Genomic DNA, 24,549 nt, shown 5'->3' on the forward strand with positions numbered 1-24,549 from the left:
TTTCTCATATTTATCTTGAGCCCAACTTTACAGCTTTCTTTATTAATGTGATCTATCAATTCCTGTTGTTATTTTGACCATGAGTTGTTATAATGTCTATTTCATCAGCATTTTCGAGATGATTAAAAAATATATATCTATAAGTGCGGCTTTATTTCTCCAATGAAATGCTTGGGAAACTTTTGATCATGTATTGGTGAGTAACTTTAGTGAAAACATATCACCTTGGCTGACTCTAATATGTATTTGGTTACATTCGCAACCGTGTAATGTGAGTGTAGGTGCTCTGCCATATGGTTCAGAAAGAGGAGCACTGAGAAATAAAATTGAACAATAGCTATACTCTTTGGTTCTTTCAGTAAAGTCGCGTAGGTAGAAAATATAAAATAAATTAAATCACAAATCTATTTTATATTTTATACCTACGTGACTTTACCGAAAGAACCAAAGAATATGGATCCCAGCAGTCACGAAAACTTCAAATCTAGAATGAACAATAGCTGATAATTGCAAAAAAAAAACTATCATGGAAAAATGTATGCTTGGAATGAAATTACAAAGAGAGGAGAGGACAAAATAGATGAGTGAACACAATGACTTCAAATTGACTATTAATAAAGGTGAGCTTAGGCCATACACTTTGCTGAAAGGGATAATGGCCGATGGTCGAGACTAGGTTGGAATGGCGCCTAAAGGAGGGAATACTACTGAAAGTGACAAAGTCAGCCAATCTGCAGCAGCTGGACGACTTCTTGTATTGCAAGAACGTGAGAGATAGCGACGCCTGTGGAAGGCCTTCAGCCAGTAGTGTATCGATAATGACGATGATAATTACTCGGCTATTCTATCGGATTTACTCGAATATGACGGAGAGTGCAGTGCCTTGACTGAATACAATTCATGGAAGGTATCAGCCAGGAATAAAGTTCAGGCCCTGCTACCCTGGTATGGCACATACTGTGTGTCAAAAGGTCAGTAGGCCTTTGCCATATGTTAGTCCGGAAAATATGTACTATCTTCTATATATATAAAAGTCAAAATTTCTCTGTGGGTTTGTGGCAGGGTTTGTGTGCGAGTTTGTATGTGTTCACGCGCTTGCCAAAGATTTTGCTCTCCAACCGTGGGGCTTACGTTAAATAAAAATAGCCAGGTAGCATGCCGTAAGCCCTGCCGTGAGAAAGTGATATTCCTTTTTCACATCCGTCAAATTTTAAATTGGTTTAATTGGCGATTTAGTGTGATTTTTTGTGCGCTTCCTTTTTCTTTCTGTACTTATTTATGACGCGTGCAAGACTATACCAACTCACGCGCCTTTGGTGGGGGAGACGGCCCGTGCCAATTTGCACGCCTTCAGTGGGAGTGAGGGGGACATTTTCTTTCACGTTAAAAATGCTATAAAAATACACAAAAAGCTCAGGTAAATTCTTCAATTTCATTTCCCCCCACCCCGATGCATGCAGTTATTACTGCTTTACAGTCGGTAGATGCTACCACTATAGACCATAGATATTACTGCAGAGCGGTCAGGGAGATCGTGCCTTGGGAGGGGGGGGGGTCAGGGGTAGCAGCCCAGCCCCAGCCTGCCAAAGTGCCACCTCGGCCGTCTGGACAATCTAGGCGAGGACGGAGACTCTGCATGGGACTAGGCCTCACCACGCCACTCTGTCAGGTGAGTACTTTGTGCTATAGAGTACTTTGTGCTATAGAGTCGATAAATACTGCTATAGAGTCAGCATGTACTACTGTAGTGATAGCAGGTACCACCAGAGTATGCACTGCTGTAATCATAGCAGGTATCACCACAGTCAGTACGCACTGCTGTTAGATTTTTAAGAGTAGTTTTGAATATTTTTTTGGCCCGGGCAATGCCAGGTATATAAGCGAGTATATTATAAAGCTTACATAATGCATACTAACATAAGTGCACATAACACATTTATGGATAATGATATACTGAGACATATATGCATACTGGTGCTGTCACTAAACATTTTAAAACCCCACATGTTGCAAAGCAGAAATCATGCAGCACTGCATTATCACAATATCTGAATTGTTAAACAAATGAATAATGACGAACGACCGAGATGTACAACATATACAATTTGTAATTTTACTGTGACCTGCTGAGTCATATACACCTGTTCACCTCTTTGTAGCATGCAACAATACGCAATGTGCTTCAATGTTGTTATAAACGCAGCCTCTCCTTTACGAGCAGTGATTTATAAGGTATGAGGCAATGATTCTAGTCTCCATGCATTTTTTTCCATACATACCTCATTTAATGCACATGCTAATCAACAATTGCATAATTTCCGAGAAAAAATAAAGTTGATAACTATAAAATGGCAAACTATATCTCTCCGGTGTGTTTTTGGATTGTGCCGCATGCTGTTCAGCACGATGTCCCAACGTTTCACTCCACTGAAGAAACTCCAAGCACACGGAGTAAAACGCCGGACATCGCACCAAACAATACACGGTGCAATCCAGAAGCGCATTGAAGAGCTGCACAGGACAAGTGCGGACACCTACACAATGTGGCAAATGGCTATTCTGTGCTCACGAGCACAAAACGACAGAATATTTTTTTCAGCGATGACTGGTGTGCCAGACAAATAGAAATGTTGCAATTAAAAAAAAAGTATTTGGCAATCTAAGTGACCTTTCACAACGGGTAGGTTTTTCGTTGTTGTTTACGATCAGGGGATATAAGAATGGCACTTGTCTGCAAATGTCATCATGTCATCATCCGAATGGACCCACATAAAAGGTCCTTGTCAATAGCATACGCACACTTGCTCACAGTCTGAAAAAGCCTGCAGAATAATCCTATTTGGAGACTGCCTTTTGTACATTTGTCATACTATATCCCCTTGCTAGCCTGCCTTACCCAGCAGGAGTGGCCTAATGGCTTAGGGAGCCGCAAATGGGACTGCTAATGGGGAATTATTGCATCATCTATGAATTGTGTTAATGGAAGCTCCTATTATAAAGTGTGGGCCTGCCACAAATAGAAGAACCTTTTTGGCTGTAGGTTTCGAAGATCATTCAGACTGCATGTGCGTACCGGGTCCTCGTGCGAGTTAGCTTGCTTGTGAAGGCCACAGCTGGCCTATTAATGGTGCAATCCCTGGCACGGTCATCTCGTTGCTGCTTGGTGCCCAGCTGTCCACTTCTATACCAGCTCATGCACAGCTGCAGTCGCTACTTGTGATTAGTACACACAACTGCACACGTCTCAGCTTGAGCTCATTGCACAAATGTCTTCGTGCATTTAATGCACAAATCACCGCATGTGGTCAATGCCACCGCATCCATCTACCGGTGATCAATGTGAATATCTCCACTCCCGCTCAATGTTTGCATTCCTCCTTGGTTCAGAGTGCCCATCTCTTGCTGTGACTCATTGTGGGTACCTATCAGTGTATTGAATGCACCATTTTCACCTTATGCCAAGCTCATGAATTCAACAGAAGGCTCAGCAGGTATTGAGTACATTTATTTTTTTATAAATATACAACACAGCCAAAGAAACACTCTCAAAGTATCACTGGCAATTTAGTTTTGCCATGTGCCACATATGTTTTTTACGTCTTTAAATATACATATTGGTCCAAATTATTATAGAGTATATCTTCACTTGCTTTGGTGCTATCTAAAAACAATGATTTGGAGGAGTGGATCCAGAATGGCACTCAATGCAGACTAATTACATGACTATCCGTAACACTGACTCTGGGCTTTATATGTTTGTGTAGCTGAGTAAAATAGAATACTTTGGACTAGATATTATGTTTGCTATTAAACAAATGGTGGTGTTGGGAACTACCAGTATAGTACGGTATATTGTCATATAACCAAATGTCACATATTTGCCCTGATCAATTAACCTCCCAAACCCAGTGCATAATCTGCAGTGTTACTTTCATTTTCTAAATATTATCACAAATTTGACCTTTTCACACAAGAGTATATTGTTAATCTCCCGTGGATTAACGTACTTCTACGACACAGTAAAGTATCCCCCCCTCCCCCATTTTTTTTGCAATTTGTGTTAAAAAAAATTCCAACAACCTACGGTGTGTCAATTGCTATATATGTTCACAAATCCGACCTTTTACACATATGTCCATATCTCAGTTCCCAGTGAGCCAGATATGTACCATTCTATTATACTTGGCTCGAGGACCACAGAAGAAAAAGTTATTTCACATATGGAGTTTAACTGCTCGCAAAAATACATTAAATACATAAATTACCTGCTATGCTGAACCAAAAACAAAACATCTTAATGAATTGACCTGGCACAGAGATATATGCTTCCCAATCGTTGATGCAGTTAATTTAGTCAAAGTGATTTTCTCATTAAATGAGCATTGATGTCGTGCTCATCTACTTTTTACAGCCCAGTTGTGGAAATTCCACATTCATATGACAGGGACAAGTATACCGCAAGAAAATTATCGTGGGCTTCCCTGAAAAGTGGTAACTATTTTATCGACTGCAGAGGGATGATGATAAATTTCTCACCTCCCCATACTGGACATCTGTGAAAAAAGAGCTTCATAGCTCATTGGATTCCTCCAGTCGAAAAAAAGATTCTGATTCTGATAACTTTCATAGAATAGGTCAATAATGAAAGAATAATACCAAAGGCAATTAAGAGCCCTTGTACTTACGAAATGCACTGCATTTAACAATTAGAAGTGAACGGAAATGTTTATACCTCTAAATACTGTAAATAGGATGAATAGCCATGGCTTATAAAGCATGATTGTAAGATCTATTGCGCACATATGTGCACAACTGCTCCCAAGGGATTCGTATCATGCGTCTTATTTATACGCATTTGAAGTCAAATAATTTACATTTCTTAAGATGTGCGTTATATGTCCAATATTATCTCCAATTAGAAATTATATTTTACTATGAAGTGTACTGTCGTTGTTAAATTAATTGTAGTTTAACAAAATTCAAATAACTATGGAGTGCCCATTGGTTTTTCGGTAAAGTCACGTATGTAGAAATACCATAAAATTATATTAAAATAAATCAATCACGACGTTTCGACCGCAACACAAGCGATCTTCATCAGGTGTAAAAAAACAAATCACGGAGGTAAATGCAACAAGAAGATGAGAGACGAGAATTCAACAAACTTAAGAAAAAATGTGTGATGCACAACCAGTCAGGCCAACAACACAGTTAAACACTTACCTGGTGGACCACGAATTTCAGAAGAGTGTTTTTTTTTCATTGCTTCTCTGTCCATCTTTCCTCTCCTTGCCTCTTGGTGTCTCTGTATACGTATTTCTGCTGACTTGTACCTCGTATTTGTTCACTCTGTCTATGCTGGTATGTTCAATCCAGAGGTTGAACACGAAATTTAACACTCTTCTGAAATTCGTGGTCCACCAGGTAAGTGTCTAACTGTGTTGTTGGCCTGACTGGTTGTGCATCACATATTTTTTCTAAGGTTTGTTGAATTCTCGTCTCTCATCTTCTTGTTGTATTTACCTCCGTGATTTGTTTTTTACACCTGATGAAGATCGCTTGCGTTGCAGTCGAAACGTCGTGATTGATTTATTTTAATATAATTTTACGGTATTTCTACATACGTGACTTTACTAAAAAAACCAATGAGTAATTTATGCAGTCACGAAAGCTTTAATTCTTTATTAACTATGGAGTGCTCAGAGGTTTTGATGTTCCCAGAATTTACAAGCATTAGCATATTTTCTAGATAATTCTTCTGTTCTTACAATTCTATAATATATTTGTTAAGGGTTTTTAAAATCCAATATTGTGTGTGAATGCATTTCACATTTGACAGTTTATGGAAAAACTAAAACAAGGTGATAACGACCGCATATTAAGATTTTCAAATGTTCGTTCGTTTGTTTCTCAATCCGCTTGTCCTGGTGAGGGTCGCGGCGGCATCATGTTGAGTAGGGTCAGAGCTCCCTTTCCCTGGCGACTGACTCTAGCTCTTCCTGGGGAATTCCCAGGCGTTCCCAGTCTAGCCAAGCGACAGTCCCACCAGCGTGTCCTGGGCCGGCCCCGAGGTCTTCGCCCAATGGGACGTGCTCGGTAGAGTTCCAGGGGGAGTCTACCAGGGGGCATCCTTACCTGGTGCCCGAACCACCTCAACTAGCTCCTCTAGATGTGGAGGAGCAGCAGATTGAGCAAGGCTGGCAACATCGGGTTTTTTTCTATCGGGTTTTCATGGTATTAATAAATAACCCGATCATCTCAGATGGTGAAAAATCCGGTTTTATTCGGTTTATTGCCAGTTAATCTCTATAATTATAGCCCCCACCAAAGAGAGACAAACAACACGTCCCGCTACAAGATTATGGTCAAAGGTCACAAGACGCCGATGGCTGTCCAATGTCAGTGAGTGGCCTGAGCTGCAAAAAATCGCCGTCAAGCTGTACAGCATTGTCACGTCCAGTGCCGCATCCGAGAGGAGCTTCTCCACCACGGCCTTTGTTCACTCTGAGCTGAGGAACAACCTGAGTGTGAAGTCGGTGGAGAAGCTCGTCTTCATTAAAGAGCAACATTCCCGCCTTCTTGGACGGTGCGGTTGAGATGATCGAAGAGGACAGCGAATCCGATGACTCTGGCGCCAATTGACGACAACTTGACTTGCCAGATTAAAACCATGCTTTTTTTTTACAAAATCGTTTTTTTTCAATAAAACGAATAACCCAATAAAATTTGCAAAAAAATAGTCGGGCTTTTTCCACCCTTGAGATTGACTCTGATGCTCTCCCGGATTACCGAGTTCCTCACCCAATCACGGAGAGTGAGCACAGCAACCCTGTGGAGAATCCTTATTTCGGCCCCTTGTACCCAGGATCTCATCCTTTCGGTCATTGCCCAAAGCTCATGATCATAGGTGAGGGTGGGAACCTAGATCGACCTGTAAACTGAGAGCTTTGTTCGAGAGCTCATCTCCCGCTTCACTACCAAGGAATGATACGGTGCCCGCAAGACTGCGGACACTTTACTGATCCGCCGGCCGATCTCCCACTCCAACATACCATCACTGGCGAAAGAGATCCCGAGGTACTTAAACTCCTCCACTAAGGGCAGCTGTTCCTCCCTCACCAGGAGAGCATAATCCTACAGAAGTGAACCATGACCTTTATGAAAATGTTGTGTGTGTCATGAAGGAAATATGAATACGAATGCAAGAAATGTAAATATAATTATTATACAATATTAAAAACAATGTATTGCTATTAAAATATAATGAAAGAATACGTGTTTTTAAATAGTAAAATGGGTTTTTATCATTGAATGTTTCTTTGTTGTGTATTAGTCACTGTATATGTAAAATAAATGTATGCGCTAAATTTGCTTCACTTTGGAATGTGCAGTTTTGTTTAACAAATCCAGGGCTTCCTTTAAAGTAACAGTCTGTAGGTAGGCTCTTAATTAGTTACACAAAATTCACGACTACACTACAACAGTAATTGTAGTGAAGGAAAGCAAAGGTAAAGGTACAGCATTGAATTAACTTTTTCAAGCCACTGCTGGTATATCAAATAGAGGGAGCTCTAGAGACCTTATCTACAAGGTATTCTCGCCCACTTCTCCAGGCTGACGAGTTGAAGAGGTGGGAGTACCCGCCCTTTATCCCCAACACACGTTGCCTGCCGATCGACTAAGTGTCGTCTACCTCCTATGTGCTCTGCTGGGTGGATAAACGCGGGGAAATAAATAAAAAAAACTCACCCATTGTTTCAACTGCTGCACCAGTAGATTGAACCGGAGTGACAGTGTGCTAACCATTACAGCAGTGGTTCTCAAACTTTTTGGGCTATTTCACCCCCGTGTTGAATTTTATTTCAACCGAGTGCCCCCTTGCCTGACCTGACAAGGTTCTGAGAAATAAACGTTATGACTAATGAATATCAATATTTTAACCAATTGTCCATTTTGTGAGGAATCATAACTAGCAAGAAACTGCAAGCGAAAACAAAACACAATCAACGGACGCTCTGCATGCATGCACGAAGTAATTTGTTTGTGCTCGCTGGTTACTATTATCCATACGTATGTAAAATAGTATCAATTGACATGATAATTTCATCGAGTAGTTATCTAAGGAGGCCTAGTATTCAGGGTTTAATGTATCTGTGACTTTGAGGTTGTTTTCAATCCATCCAGATAATATATGGTGTGGATGTTGTCATAGAAATGCATTACCTTTATTAGATGGCAGTTGCATGCAGCAACCAGAAATTAGAGGATTTCTCTTTAAACTCTGACAAAACTTGCCTCAATATTATTTGATCGTAAAATAAATTCCTTATTATGTTAACTAAATACTTCTGTGATCTAAAAAAAACCCGACGAATACCCTGCTGGAGATGCAGCCTCAATTGGCGTGACAATGTTTCGCTCGCTCAGCAAAAAAAAAAGGATTTAACCAGGGATTGACTCCACTCTGATTAAACAAATGTGCAAACCGAGCTCTTTTGACTTGTCATATCATTCATGGCAACACACATTAAGTGGGATATTTATTAATAATACAGTCAACTGTATTTATGGTTTCAATGTTACAATTCTTTACTCGTTGGTTAAAAATAAACACTGCAGTAATATTTAGAGAAAATATACAATAATTCAGATTACTGGGTGCTTTCATGTGCTCAATTACTCTACAAAATAGCAATGGGAACAGGTATAATTTGAACAATAGCAATATTCAGCTTGGACTTGATTTGAAGCTTTCGTGACTGCAGGGATTACTCTTTGGTTTTTTCGGTAAAGTCGCGTATAAATAAGAAATAATAAAATAACATAATAGCGAACGACGTTTCGGTTGCAACACAAGCAGCCATCATCAGGTACAGAAGAGCTAAATTATGAGAGAGGGGAGACACATAACCTCAGATGTATATACAGACACCCAAGTAGGGGGAACTGACACAGATACAACAGGGGACACAGAGAGAGAAGCATACCAGACAAACAGGGTTTAGCAAAGCGAGTCAAAAAGCCAAATCGAACTGTTGTGTGCTCAAACGAACTTTGGGGCGGTGCTAGTTTTTGTAGGTGGAAATTCCACAACCCCAAGAGCTAACTAAGTTTCTTCACAGCGTAACCACCATTGACTTTCCCTACAGAAAAATATGTAATTTTATTCATAGGATATTAACATTCCTCCTTGGGATTGCGTGTCATGTGCTTCATCTACAGCACTAAATGGTAAAATGTTAAGTCCCAAGCAAGTAAATGTGTGTGTATATAATTGTACAAAATGTTCACTTAAGTCAATTATAGAAGTTTCTTAAAGGCAGATAATGTAAAGCACTCCACCTTGTGTGGTATTGAGGAAACATTTAAGATTGCGAAATTAATAAAGGGAAGTTTCAAATGAATTGGAAAGGCATAACGGCAAATTGTGCATGGAAAAAGTAACCACTTTACTAATGCCCGAGTTATTGTTCTTGAGTAAAAAGAAGAATCATCAAGAAGAGACCATTACAATTGATTTTTGTAGTTTCCTTCAGTTACAATAATTTACTCGAATAAAGGGCACGCATCTTAACACAAAAACATCATTATAAATGTTTTAATGTCCCGCATACAATATGAATAATGGATAACAATTGCAATAATATTAGTGGGATGAAAGGGATACAATAATTGTTAATATTAGAAGAGATAGTGTTTTTCATTTCATTGTCATTCATGGTAATGAACTCATAACCACCCAGAAGCGTAAATCATGAAAGAACCTGCTTGATAAATGGGATATTAATAAACTGCATTTCTTATAGCCGAAATACAGAGTTGTCCATACGGTTTACATTCATTCACGTGGTTGATTAATTCCGATTGGAAACACTCACCCGTCTCGTGTAGCTCCACTTTTCAGGGTGATCTGCAGTGTGGCAGTCGAAAACTTCTCTCCATTGTTGATTTCAGTGTTAATGTCAAAAACATTGGTTTCGCTGGGCAGGACACCAATGAACGATATGCCTCTCTTGCATTTTACCCTGCGACAAAAATATTTAAAGCGTTACGCTTATAGAATCACAAAGACGCAAAAAGATGGCAAGCATAACAACATCTGCAATTTGCCAAGAAGATGCGGTGATATCACCACAGATCTTACATCAAGGAAGGTCCACCTTGACTCATGACTGTATGTAACAACAACAGTCACCATTTGCCACTAAGCGGTGATGACGTGCAAGGCTATGTGCAATTTGAGGCCACGTGAAACATCAAAGGCTCGCTGACAGGAGATCACGGGACATATCCAGGTGTTATGGGTTGACTGACTCAGATCACTAACATGCACCACCTGTTTTCCCCACTGTGCCACTTCCATGTGTTTTAGCTGCTCGGCGCTCTGCTCGTTGTGTGAGCGTTACTCCTCTGCTCTCCATTGTTGTTGGAGGGCAACTGACTCCAACTGTCCAGTAGCCTCCTCCACAGAAATCGATGTTGACACCGCTGGTATCAGTTATCGGCAAGTCAATTCAATTTCACACCCTCATGTACTACATCAGCCCATTCCTTCTCTAACCTATGCAATTCCCATTTATCCCCCTCTATCCAGCCAACAAAAAACTGCTTGGTATTGTGGTGGCTGGGCATGTGGGCTACGTGACCCAGACAAAATAGCCTCGCCTGCTGGAGGAGCTCTGGAACTCACAGCTTCCCAGACCTCACCACCACGCTCCCACACTCCTTTAATTATTTTGCTCAGATTGGAGCCACTCTCTGTTGGTTGGCAGTGTCCTACCCTTAGTGGAGAACCGTCCATTCCTCAGCGTAACTGTAGCCAAAACCAGCCCAATTGACCTCCTGTATTCTACAGAGGTTGAGGCGGTACTGGTCAAGCCGCTAACATAGGAGCATAGGAGGAATGGCAGCCTCTCCTCTGCAGTGAGCGTTCAAACATTCCACGTGGACCATCTGCAGTGGTTTCCTGCTGTTTCTGGATTAACCCTGGGTGGGGTTGGGGGTGGTCATTTTGAAGGTGTGAGGTGTTAGCAGCCCCCTCACACCCGTCCATGGCCCCCATTGACCGCTGTCGTGGCTGCGTGCACGCCACGAGGGGAACAGCTGATTAATATAGGCCTCCCTCGAATGGCATTGCCTACAGCACACCACATTGGTACTGACTGGTAACCAGCAAGGAAACTGTGGTTGTTTGTCCAGCCACACAAATACATGCACAGATACATGCACATACATGCTGAATAAATAAATTCCATTAAAAACGATAAGGATATGCCATTATGTGGCTAAATGTACAATAATGGCAGCTACAATCTAAATGACGATGGGTTATTTGCAATCAAGCTATTCATTTACAAGCATAGCTTTTCTAAACTTTTGAAAAATAAAAAAGTTACAGTTAGGGAAAAAAGTATTTGATCCCCTGCTGATTTTGAACGTTTGCCCACTGATAAAGAAATGATCAGTCTATAATTTTAATGGTAGGTCTATTTGAACAGTGAGAGACAGAATAACAACAAAAGAAATCCAGAAAAACGCATGTCAAAAATGTTATAAATTGATTTGCATTTTAATGAGGGAAATAAGTATTTGACCCCCTCTCAATCAAAAATATTTCTGGCTCCCAGGTGTCTTTTATACAGGCAACGAGCTGAGATTAGGAGCACACTCTTAATGGGAGTGCTCCGAATCTCAGCTTGTTACCTGTATAAAAGACACCTGTTCACAGAAGCAATCAATCAATCAGATTCCAAACTCTCCACCATGGCCAAGACCAAAGAGCTCTCCAAGGATGTCAGGGACAAGATTGTAGACCTACACAAGGCTGGAATGGGCTACAAGACCATTGCCAAGCAGCTTGGTGAGAAGGTGACAACAGTTCGTGCGATTATTCGCAAATGGAAGAAACACAAAAGAACTGTCACTCTCCCTCGGCCTGGGGCTCCATGCAAGATCTCACCTCGTGGAATTGCAATGATCATGAGAAGGGTGAGGAATCAGCCCAGAACTACACGGCAGGATCTTGTCAATGATCTCAAGGCAGCTGGAACCATAGTCACCAAAAAAACAATTGGTAACACACTACGCCGTGAAAGACTGAAACCCTGCAGCGCCCGCAAGGTCCCCCTGCTCAAGAAAGCACATATACATGCCCGTCTGAAGTTTGCCAATGCACATCTGAATGATTCAGAGGACAACTGGGTGAAAGTGTTGTGGTCAGATGAGACCAAAATGGAGCTCTTTGGCATCAGCTCAACTCGCCGTGTTTGGAGGAGGAGGAATGCTGCCTATGACCCCAAGAACACCATCCCCACTGTCAAACATGGAGGTGGAAACATTATGCTTTGGAAGTGTTTTTCTGCTAAGGGGACAGAACAACTTCACCGCATCAAAGGGACGATGGACGGGGCCATGTACCGTCAAATCTTGGGTGAGAACCTCCTTCCCTCAGCCAGGGCATTGAAAATGGGTCGTGGATGGGTATTCCAGCATGACAATGACCCAAAACACACGGCCAAGGCAACAAAGGAGTGGCTCAAGAAGAAGCACATTAAGGTCCTGGAGTGGCCTAGCCAGTCTCCAGACCTTAATCCCATAGAAAATCTGTGGAGGGAGCTGAAGGTTCGAGTTGCCAAACGTCAGCCTCGAAACCTTAATGACTTGGAGAAGATCTGCAAAGAGGAGTGGGACAATATCCCTCCTGAGATGTGTGCAAACCTGGTGGCCAACTACAAGAAACGTCTGACCTCTGTGATTGCCAACAAGGGTTTTGCCACCAAGTACTAAGTCATGTTTTGCAGAGGGGTCAAATACTTATTTCCCTCATTAAAATGCAAATCAATTTATAACATTTTTGACATGCATTTATCTGGATTTTTTTGTTGTTATTCTGTCTCTCACTGTTCAAATAAACCTACCATCAAAATTATAAACTGATCATTTCTTTGTCAGTGGGCAAACGTACAAAATCAGCAGGGGATCAAATACTTTTTTTCCCTCACTGTACATCATAGAGCACTCAATTTGTTTTAAAAATGCTTGTGCAACATGGAAATAAGATTATGTCTGGGGTATTGATCTGATGGAGTACGCTTAAGAGGCACAAAACTGCTGCGACATTTAGCACAGGACCCTTGAGTGCTCTTGTGAGACAAGGGTTGAGCTCTGGACTCACTAATTCTGCCACAGTTAATAAAAGGGAACATATTTGTTTATTTTCCAAGATTACACAAAGAGTGGGTTCCTGGCAGAGCAAATTTGCACAATGCTTTGTTTAGGTGTCATATCCTTGACCTCAATCCAGTTGAAGGGTTTAAAAAATCTAGCCAGGGTTGCAGTGATCATTTATTTATGATTATATATACAAATATGATTAAATGGCAAAGTACAGGAAAACCTTGCCCAACACGGCTTTATTGAACGCGTGTTTCGGATCCGCAAAGTTTACCTAATCAGGTCTGTTTTCCAGAACATGGGGGTGATGTTTTGGCCATACGCGGTTTTACGCTGCTATGATTCTCATATCCGCGTGGAAAAGTAGTGCCGTGGGAGTGCTGCATCCGTTGCAAGGTGTGAATGAATCGACTGTGAGAACGATTTATCTACCATGCATGTTTTTGATGTTTGTTGCTTTTAGTGTGTTATTTTTGTGTGATAATGTTACATACTCAACACTCAGAATGGCACAGCATAAATGTTCACACATTGCTGCATGCATCTAGCCAGGACTTTAAGTCATACTGATGCCGCCTAGTTGGCGAACCATGAAGGTTCAAGTGACAGTGTTAGGGGAGAGCATGGGGCTAGCAATTCAGAGTCAGGGGCGAGCGTTGGCCATGAGTACAGAAGTGCGGGAAGGGTAATGGAGATGTGGGTTTTGAATTCAGATTAAATTGAAACATAGAGAGTGTGTGTATACACACACAAGTAATGGAGAGTGACTTAGCCTCCTACATTATAGACTGCCAGTACACTCACCAAACTTAATAACTAGGCTACAGTCTACATTATAGACTGTCAGTACACTCACTCTGATCAAAAACAAGGCTACAGTCTACAATAATGGTTATTTGTTTTATTATTTCTATTTTTTTTATATTTTTTATCACTTTATTTTTCTTATTATTTTTCAATCTACGTGACTATCGAAAGAACCAAAGATTACTATTGTAGTGACATCGCGGATGTCACTGTATGGTGCCTGCCCTAGAGGGGCACGGCGTGCGATGTACTCACATCGCGGACATCACGTATGCAGCAGCATCGTGCATGTCACCGAGTAATGCCGGCTCTAGCAATGCATGGCGTGCGATGAACCGTCATCGTTGACACCCCGTAGGTGGGTGTACTACCAGCCCTAGTGAGGGCTTGGTGAGTGGCACCACGCATGGCATGCAGTGCTGTCTCCTAACGGAGGGAGTGGGAAAGTGTCAACACAGGGACAGGGTTACCCTGGGCCATGGCACTTTGGTTGACCCCGAAGGCACGTGACTGGTAAAGTCTACAGGGGGCCCCCAGATGGGGGCTCAGGGGTGGTCACGTGTCCAGGGGAAAGTTGTCTCAAGAATAGTCGAGAGCCAGAGCTCTCTCAAAGGTGGGCGGGGCCAAGGGCGGAGCCGGCTCCGACCTGGGAGCATATAAGCCGGGTCTCTGCAGTTCCGGGGTCGGCGTTGCTACCGCCATCTGAAGATCTACGGTCTACGTCAAGAAGAGTCTCCAACACGTCGGTCTGGAATCCGAGGCGGGGTCTGGTCCATTGTAGCTAACTCCCAGTGTGTTAGTATAGTTAGCCGTGTGATCCACCACCCTTGGCTGTTAACTGGTAAAGGGGCAGCTACCCCTTTGTGTATTCGTGTTGGTGTAATAAATGTGTTGCCTCTAACAAGTACGTTTGCGACTCAGTTGGGCCCACTACACTATTATAGAGTTAGTATAGCTATGACTACAGCCAATACACACTGCTATAGAGTTAATATAGCTACTACTACAGCCAGTACAAACTGCTATAGAGTTAGTATAGCTACTACTACAGCCAGTACAAACTGCTATAGAGTTAGTATAGCTACTACTACAGCCAGTATGTCCTGCTATAGAGTTAGTATAGCTACTACTACAGCCAGTACAAACTGCTATAGAGTTAGTATAGCTACTACTACAGCCAGTATGTCCTGCTATAGAGTTAGTATAGCTACTACTACAGCCAGTATGCACTGCTATAGAGTTAGTATAGCGACTACAGCCAGTACACACTGCTATAGAGTTAGCATAGCTACTACTACAGCCAGTACGTCCTGCTATAGAGTTAGTATAGCTACTACTACAGCCAGTATGTATTGCTATAGAGTTCGTATAGCTACTACTACAGCCAGTACGTCCTGCTATAGAGTTAGGATAGCTATTAGTACAGCCAGTTCAGTTCAGTTCATTTAATAGGTATTGCCCTGTGAGCCATGCGGCTGTTGACTCAGGTGCAACCGTAACAAACAAAAACATGAACAAAAAACATCTTAAAGTGACTACACGCAACAGAAAAATCCATGAAAAAACAGCAAAGTCTTCCAGAAAAAACACCGTATATTAACGTTGTGTGCAAAAATCCCAGTGGGATGCGAGTCAAACAATAACAACCATAAGACAATTTAGATTAAAGTTATCAGGTTAACTCTGTACTTCAACGAACAAACATGGCTAAACCATATGTTTTCGAAATCACCAAAATAAAGATATAAAAAACAATGTAACAGTGATCATAGGAACTGTGATTCAAATTTAACAACAAACGATATACATAACATGTACGACCAAACGTTGCAGCCATAGTTGGCAGCATGAGTCACTCCATAACAGCAGGAGTATCCGCAGGAGTATCAAAAATTTTCAATACAGATTTAAAGGTCAGCACACTATAATCAAAACTCAAGATCATACTTTGGAGTGGTCATCCTGAGCGATACATTTGGTTTAAGGCCACTGCATAGCAGTGGCAGCTAGGGGTGTACAGCTGCTCAAGAGCAGTTTTGAGTGAAGATCTCACAGGTAATGATCCAAGTTGCAGTTTATTGGCGATAGAATTCTAGACCCTGGGGGCATCAACAGCAAAGGCCCTTCCTCTGGTATTTGTATGGAAATAAGGAATGTGAAGCTGGTAAATGAGCGAGGACCTTAGGTCACATTTGTTCTTCGAAACAGTGAGGAGATCCAGCAGGTAGTCTGCTGATTTTTTGTAAGTACATCATGAATAAATGAGATCTGATGCACAAGCCGTCGATCATTAAGATATTTTAAGTTTGACCCAATGGAGAGATTGCAGTGGTGGGTCCTATATAGGCAGTTCAATGCAAATCTTCAGGTCGAGTGATAAATTGAGTCAAGCTTCTTCAGTACAGTACTGTGGGCTGATTTATATACGATGTCACAGTAATCAAGTAGAGGAAGTATGGTAGCTTTTCGATTTTAAGCTTTCGTGACTGCAAGGATTCATCTTCTTGGTTCTTTCGGTAAAATCACGTAGAATGATAATAAAACAATTTTGTTTTATTGTTTTATTCTCATTCTACGTGATATTACCGAAAGAACCAAGAAGATATGGTAGCTTTGATCAATTCCAAACGGAACATAGGGGGGAAGAAGTGCTTGTGTCGATACAGAAAACCAATTTTTAATTTTGTCTTTTTACCAATTTAATCAATGTGATCTTGAAAATTCAGTTTTGAATCAAAAATTACCCCAAGATACTTATAGATCTTGACTCACTCTATTTGATAATTTTTTAAGGAATTTAATTGGAGAAAAATAACGTCCTGCTTTAGGCCTGGTGAGAAGCATAGCATCTTGGTTTTGGAAGTATTCAGGACTAGTTTAAGAGCAACTAGCTGATGTTGTAGTTTGTTGAAATCACCCTGGAGCTTAGTACTCATGTCATCCGGAGAGCGGCCAGCAGTAATCAGTATCGTGTCATCTGCAAACAGATTTACCCTGAAATAATGCAGGTCAGTGCCCAAGTCATTTACATAAAGAAAGAACAAGAGGCGGCCAAGGATGGAACCCTGTGGAACCCCTTTTGTTATCTTAACACTGTTTGACCTCCAACCATCTATGAATACACTTTGGGTGCGAGAAGAGAGGTATTTTTTAACCATTCACTGCGTGTTTGGAGGAACGGAGGCAACTTAAGCTAAGCAGGGTGTTGTGGTCGACTGTATCAAAGGCTTTGGACAAGTCAAGAAAAAGACTGGCACAGTAATGCTTATCAATGCTACTGTATATGTGATTCAGAGAGTCTAATGCAGCAGATGTGGTGCTGTATTTTTTTGGAAACCCAGATTGGTTTCGATGTAAAAGATTGTTGTCGGACAGGAAACTGCTAATTTGGTAGTTCAATAATTTTTCAAACATTTTCATCAACGGGGACAAAATTGAGATAGGTCAGTAGTTATTTGGATCATCTTTAGGGCCCCCTTCGTGAAGTGGACGAACATAGGAATGTTTCCATTCTAGAGGTACTGATGCTTCTTTGATGGACAGGTTGAAAATATGGGCTATAGGTTTGTATTTTAGGTGACCAACAGTTATCAGAGCAAAGACGGGAATACTATGTGCTCCAGTACAGGAGGACCCTTTGAGGTAGGACAGTTGTTTCAGAACATTACTTTCGTGGATAGGCTTGAAACTAAATTCGTTAAATATTTAGACAAGGGTGTAGGAAATTGCATGAGCAGGGATGACTCCCAATATATTAACAAAAAGGTTCAGAAATATGAAGGTTAAAATTGTCGACAATTTTTTGGGGATCTGAAAAAGTCCCCATTTCCGTTAAGCACAACGGGAAGATTATCTGTGTTAGATGCCTTTTCGATACATTTTACTGTTTTCCAGAAGATCCTGGCGTTGCCATGTGATTCCAGGAGAGTGGAGGAAAAATAAGCATTTTTTGCATGCCGTATTTTTTTGATACATCTATTCCTTAAAATCCTGTACTCTAGCCAGTCATTGACCAAATTACTTTCCTGAGCACATGCCCAAGCCTTGTCCCTAGTTTTCATGAGGTTAGTAATCAAAGGATCAAACCATGGTGGGCGGTTGCCTTTAATTTTAAATCTAACCAATGGAGCATGTTTGTCAAAAATTTGGAGATACGTGTAACTGAAGGTCTCCCAAGCCGTAGTCAGGTTGGGGATATCACAAACCTTGTCAATATCAGAGTGAAGCACATCATTTGTAAATGCCTGTATGCTGAAGTGATTCATGGAGTGCTTATCAACCAATTTAGGGGGGTCTTTGGGTCTGGCTGACGATCTCATCCCAAATATGAAGGAGTGATCACTAAGGTTATTACCCAGAACACCAGTAAGTGAGAAATTGTGAGGGGCATTAGCCAACAGGACGTCAAGCAGAGATGACTGTCCCAGATTTTTTAGGTTGGGAGTTGTGGGGACATTTATTAATTGAAATAGGTTAAATTCATTTGCAAAATGTGTGGCCACGGCCGGCGGATTTAACTAATTCCAATTCAGATCACCCACTAAAACTTTCACCTTTAGGGAGGGCCCCAAGAAGCTCCCTCAGTGCAGTCCCAGCTTCAACATCCTTAACACTAGGCGGTCTCAGCACACTCCCAATATCTGTTGATTTTTAGGGAGAGTGATTCTGAGAGCCAGACCTTCAAAGCAACATGTTTTTAACAAGGAATGAGCTGGTGAACATGAAATAGTACTACGAACATAGATGGCAATTCCACCTTCTTTAGACCCTTGGTCAAACCGAAAAAGGTTGTCGTTGTCAATTGTAATCTGCAAGTCATTGGCGGCCAGAGTGAGAAATGTTTCTGTTAGGCAAAAAATGTCCAGGTCCAGGTTTGCCACTTCTAGTTTTAGTTGACTTAATTTAATCACGAGCCCTCTGATGTTGACGTGTAGAACACCAACACCTTTTCTGCCAGAAAAATCTACAGAATTACATGAGTTATTTACATTTGGACCAGGGTGAAGCTCAATATCTCCCAGAAATAAGAAAAGTAGAATTAATAGTTTGCATAGGTATTTTCTGTGAAAGGATGATGAAGTAATGGGACAGAAAAGATGGAGTATAGAAGAAGCTGTTTCATTAGCAGGTGTAGTGGCAAATGTAGCATCAAGTATGGATGAGAAATAACAAGGTTCGCTGGTGGTAGAGTTGAGTTTGACATTAGATATGGCTGGGAGGGACAGCAGTAGGATACACAGCAGAACTGCCATCTTGGGCATGATGAAGAAGGACTGGCCGGTGTGCGTGCTGCAAGCTGCATCCACCATGCTGTCAAACACTCGCCGCTCGTTTTGTGGGGTCTATGCCACCCGCTCTGGTGGTGAGCCGTGAGCTTGTGGAGAGACGACTCAGAGCGGAACTTGATCCTGACTGTCAAGCCGTGTGTGTGAGTCGATGTGTGTGTGAGTCGATGTGTGTGTGTGAGTCGATGTGTATGTGTAAATCCATTTGTGTGTGTGTAAGTCCATGTGTGTGTGAGTCGATGTATGTAGGTGTGTAAGTCGATGTATGTGTGTGAGTCGATACGTGTGTAAGTTGATGTGTCTGTGTGTGTAAGTCGATGTATGTGTGTGAGTCGAAGTGTATATGTAAGTCGATGTGTGTGCGAGTCGACAAGTCGATGTGTGTGTGCGTAAGTCGATGTTTGTGTGTGAGTCGATATGTGTGTGTGAGTCGATGTGTGTGTGTAAATCGATGTGTGTGTGTGGGTCCGTGTGTGTGTGTGTAAATCCATTTGTGTGTGTAAGTCCATGTGTGTGTGTGTGAGTCGATGTGTGTGTTTAAGTAAAAATATTTTTTATGTGTGTGCATGTAAGTCGATGTGTGTATGTGTAGGTCGATACGTGTGTAAGTTGATGTGCCTGTGTGTGTAAGTCGATGTATGTGTGTGAGTCGATGTGTATATGTAAGTCGATGTATGTGTGAGTCGATAAGTTGATGTGTGTGTGCGTAAGTCGATGTGTGTGTGAGTCGATATGTGTGTGTAAGTCGATGTGTGTGTGTAAGTCGATGTGTGTGTGTGTGGGTCCATGTGTGTGTGTACGTCCATTTGTTTGTGTGTGTAAGTCCATGTGTGTGTGAGAGTCAATGTGTGTGTGTGAGTCGATCTGTGTGTTAGTAAAAAGAAAACAAATCTTGTGTGTGCATGTAAGTCGATGTGTGTGTGTGTTCGTTGATGTGTGTAAGTCGATGTCTATGTGTGTGAGTCGATGTGTGTTTGTAAGTCGATGTGTGTGTGTCGGTCGATGTGTGTGTGTATGTCCATGTGCGTGTGTGTAAGTCGATGTGTGTGACTCGATGTGTGTCAGTCGATGTGTGTGTGTGTGCGTCGATCTGTGTGTTTCGAGTCGATGTGTGTGTAAGTCGATGTGTGTGTAAGTCCATGTGTGTGTATGTGGGTCCATGTGTGTGTGTGAGTCAATGTGTGTGTGTGGCTCTATGTGCGTGTGTGAGTCGATAAGTGTGTGCGTGAGTCCATGTGTGTGTTAGTCGATATGTGTGTGTAAGTCCATATGTGTGTGTGTGTAGTTCGATGTGTGTGTTTGAGTCCATATGTGTGTGTGTAAGTCAATGTGTATGTGTGTGTGAGTCGATGTGTCTTTTTTGCCCAGGCTATGCCGGGTACTTCCCGCAAGTATGTAATAATTACGTTTCATCCAGAATAAACACACAAAAACACAAACATCATGCATGGTATAACACATTCAAAGCATAGCTCAAGTGTTTCTTAATTTTTGGTGACTGTTACTTTTAAATGTGTATCCTATTATTTGCACAGTCCCGTTTTGTCAAATGAAATGTCGTGTTGAATTGTCCTTATTAAAATTTTAGATTTCTGTCTATGAAGACACATGGTTTCAATGTGTTCAGTTTGATAAATGTATTCAGCTTTGAAATTGAAAAGTAAAATGTAATGTTCAAATACAGGTGTCTATTTTCCTCCATAGATAAAATCGTGTTAATTGAGCTGTTTGACAGAATATATTGATGCGACGGCACTGACAGGGTCGCGTAAGGGTAGCGCGTGACCTAAGTGGTCGTAAATAATAATTAAGACAGGGACAGACAGGCCCAGATGAGGTGAGAGAGTGTTCGGGAAAAGGGGCGTGGCCGGGTCGAGGAGTGGATAAAAGCCGGCGTGGAACAGGGCTCTGGGCTGTTGCTGTGGTGGGAACCAAGGGAGAGTCGTCGTCGTCTTGGAGTGGGTCGTCTTCATCATCTTGGATCGGGCACCTTGTGGTCTTGCAAGGCTAGAGTTACATATTGTCTCCGTGACTACTACGCGTCCGCTCCTGTGCAGTCAGCCAACTACATGGGGGGCGTTGCATAAGTCAGAGCAGTTACCCAGCTGTATATAGTCCAATCGTGCTTACTCGTTAAATTATCAATGAGTCGGCGAACTTTATTCACAATAAATATACATATAACTGAACAAGATGGTGTCTCTGAGAGCCAAATTACACCTGCAATTATACACATTTTGGTAGCAAACTCATTAGACCTATGCAATATGTACAACGGATATAATGATGCCACAAAGTCTCTAGTATCAACGTTACAGTTGTCAACCTGCTTTGCCTAGCTTGTAACTGTAACTCTCACAGAATTAGGTAATGCTCGTACCAAACGCCTGATTCCGTAAAGAGCAATGAACTCCCAGACATTTGGTCGCGAGTTTCATGTTCAAGTCAGACGTCCACGGGGATATAAATAAACTGGCACCTACCATAGTCATGTGGAGTTACCACCACAGATTCAGACCTGTGCGAATGAGCACTGTTTGAGTAGCAAGACATCTTGACATTTGACTCGACTGTACAGCTGTCACGTGTCAATTTTGACACATGATAAAAGCAGTCAATCACATGACTGAACCAAAATAATAATCAGAGCTCTGAGATAACTGTAATGTTTCATAATTTTAGCTTGAGGTGGCATTGGATGCCTGCCATATAAACACATACTCCTACGTTTGGATTATTAAACGCGAGATTGATCAAATGTGTGCATCCTCACAATATTTAAATGCGTTCACAACTCTCCTTGTGTTAATGCTACCCTTCTAACTGCTGATTTAATTTATGCCACCGAAAAGCTGTTGTCTTAGGCAGAGTTGGTCTCGGGAGAAATTGTGCAAGAAAACAGCAGAGTTGGACGAGGTGGAGTGAGGAAAATAATTGTTTTGGAGGAGTAGTTGGCTAAGGTACTTGGTTGATATCTAATGTGTACATACTTTTGAAGATATTTTGGAAACGTGAAAACCGTTCTAGGATCAAGGTTAAATGACTGCATCATAGGTAACAGCTCTTGTGTATTGTCATTACACATTTGTATATTGTATATTTACACAAATAAAGGTAGTTAACTCATCAGATGCTATTGTATGTATGTAAGTTGAACCTATTTCGTACATAACCAACCATGCTAATCGGAGGTTCGGGGGAAGGAGAACAAACAAAACACACAAAAAAACTGTTCTAAAGAACGAAGCTTTCAATCTAGATTAAAAAGTCCATAGCTCCAGCACCTTTTTAATATCGGAAGGAAGAGCGTTCCAGATGGCTTCAGAAGTGCATATGAAAGCACGCGATGTAGTGACAGTTATTTGTTCGATGGCCAGCCAAAAGCCTAGGATGACCAGAGTTTGCGTGATAGTTTTTGCTCCTTGACGAGATGAGCAAGGTGTTGTGATTCATTTGTGGCAAGCACTTTGTGTGTAATGAGTGCGACCATATAATGCATGCGTTTGGCAACTGGAAAACCATTGCATTGCTGTATTTATTTAGCTTGGTAAACCATTTACATTTAAGCGAGCATGCACATAACTGTGCTTGCTTGCATAGTTTTACTAAATTGTATCATCTTTTAAAACTATGCCCTTTCTCTGCTTGCTCAACCCAGCACTTCCTTGCAAAGCTAACGCGATCCAATGGAATGTTACCTTCTCTAAGTACTGCAATGGATCTACGGCTAACATTCATTGCAAACACATAACACATACCACTGCATCCATAATAACGGCACCATATAATTTTAGCTATAAAGCCGTTAAACTGCTTGCTCACGGAACTGCTGCTGGAAGAGCCTCCATTTGAGGGAGCTTTGCAGACGGTATTTTGGCCTATTCTTCGATGCTGGCCAAGTTTATTGGAAGAGGTGGGAGTATCCACACTTTACCAACCACACAACGAACTGGAGTGTACCCATTTATGTCCAATGGATTGAACATAGTTTAGGGTAATCCCCCCATGGTCTTGTCACACCCTATCTTGCTTCTCTCGTATCTTACTCCTCTGTCCCATCTCATCCTCTACGCTCCCAGTCTCTACCATCCCTCTCTGTTCCTCTCTCGCCCTGCCCCCAGTCGCGTTTTTGTTAATTTTCCCTTCTTGCTCCCCTTCACTGAAACAAACTCCCACTGCACGAAGACAATCATCTTCGCCATAACCTGCTTCTGATTCTTCCTTAAAACAACCCCCGTCTCTTCTCCCTTGCCCATCCTGCTACTGCTACTCCCTGCCCCCCGCCCAACTACGACCAGGCCTTCCCCAACCCCTTTACCCCTATCACTATCACGAAACCTATCACTACCCCTAACCCTACACCAACCCCTAACCTACGCCAACCCCTATCATCACCCCTACTCCTATCATTAACCCTATCACTACGCCTAACCATATCACTACCCCTAACCTACCCCAACCCCTATAATCACCCATACTCCTATCACTAACCCTGTCACTACCCCTAACCCTACCTCAACCCCGAACCTACCCCTACCCCTTTCATCACCCCTACCCCTGTCACTACACCTAACAATATCCCTACCCCTAACCCAACCCCTATTATCACCCCTACTCCTATCACTACCCCTATCACTACCCCAAACCCTCCTTAACCACTCCCACCATTATCTTACGTACAATTTTATAATTGGTGCAAAGCACATTGGATTAAGGTACTACATACATCTATTTGAGATAAAGTGATTAAGAAACGTACTCATTATTTAAACTCCAGTGCCTCGATATTGTGACCTCTGGATTGCAATTCCAGTGTGCTTAACAATTTACACCACAACATACCCCGAATTAGTTATATACTGTATTTAAAGAGTTTTGTAAAAATAGAAGCGAATGATACTAATCAATACAATTGGGAAAGTAACGTAGCCTAGATATTTTCCCCTGAATGAGAAAAGAAAGACATGCGATAAGCACTCACAAGTAAGATGAGTGAGTATATTGCCAAGCAACTTCTCTATTGACCAACATCGAAGTACAACTTTCGTAAGTACGCCTGTCCTTCTGTTCTATAGAACGGCAATTCCTCACTCAAGGATTAGGTACAGTCCATGGATGATGGATGTGGGAGTTAGTGACATTTCAAGCAGTGTTTTCTCTGCCTAGAGCTAAATAAAAATGCAGATACAGTCCTCTGTTTATCTTGCCACTCGCCTGTGAATTCCTCCTTGATTCTATTACCTGCACATTATGCTGCTGATTTGAGCATTGCCCATTCAGACGG

At 41.8% G+C, this 24,549-nt stretch overlaps 1 protein-coding gene across 2 annotated transcripts in view; it reads right to left on the bottom strand.

The window, feature by feature from the left end:
* Window positions 1-24,549, bottom strand: part of LOC116939052 (transmembrane protein 132D-like) — a 586,990-nt gene that overhangs the window by 208,430 nt on the left and 354,011 nt on the right. For both annotated transcript variants that reach the window (XM_076061542.1, XM_032946936.2), the window contains exon 3: window positions 9,879-10,025. In XM_076061542.1, the coding sequence (XP_075917657.1) occupies window positions 9,879-10,025 (147 nt within the window). The remainder of the gene's footprint in view (window positions 1-9,878; window positions 10,026-24,549) is intronic.

This window comes from Petromyzon marinus, chromosome 5, assembly GCF_048934315.1.
Source record: "Petromyzon marinus isolate PM22_M1 ecotype Great Lakes invasive population chromosome 5, UKy_Petmar_22M1.pri1.0, whole genome shotgun sequence".
NCBI lineage: Eukaryota > Metazoa > Chordata > Hyperoartia > Petromyzontiformes > Petromyzontidae > Petromyzon > Petromyzon marinus.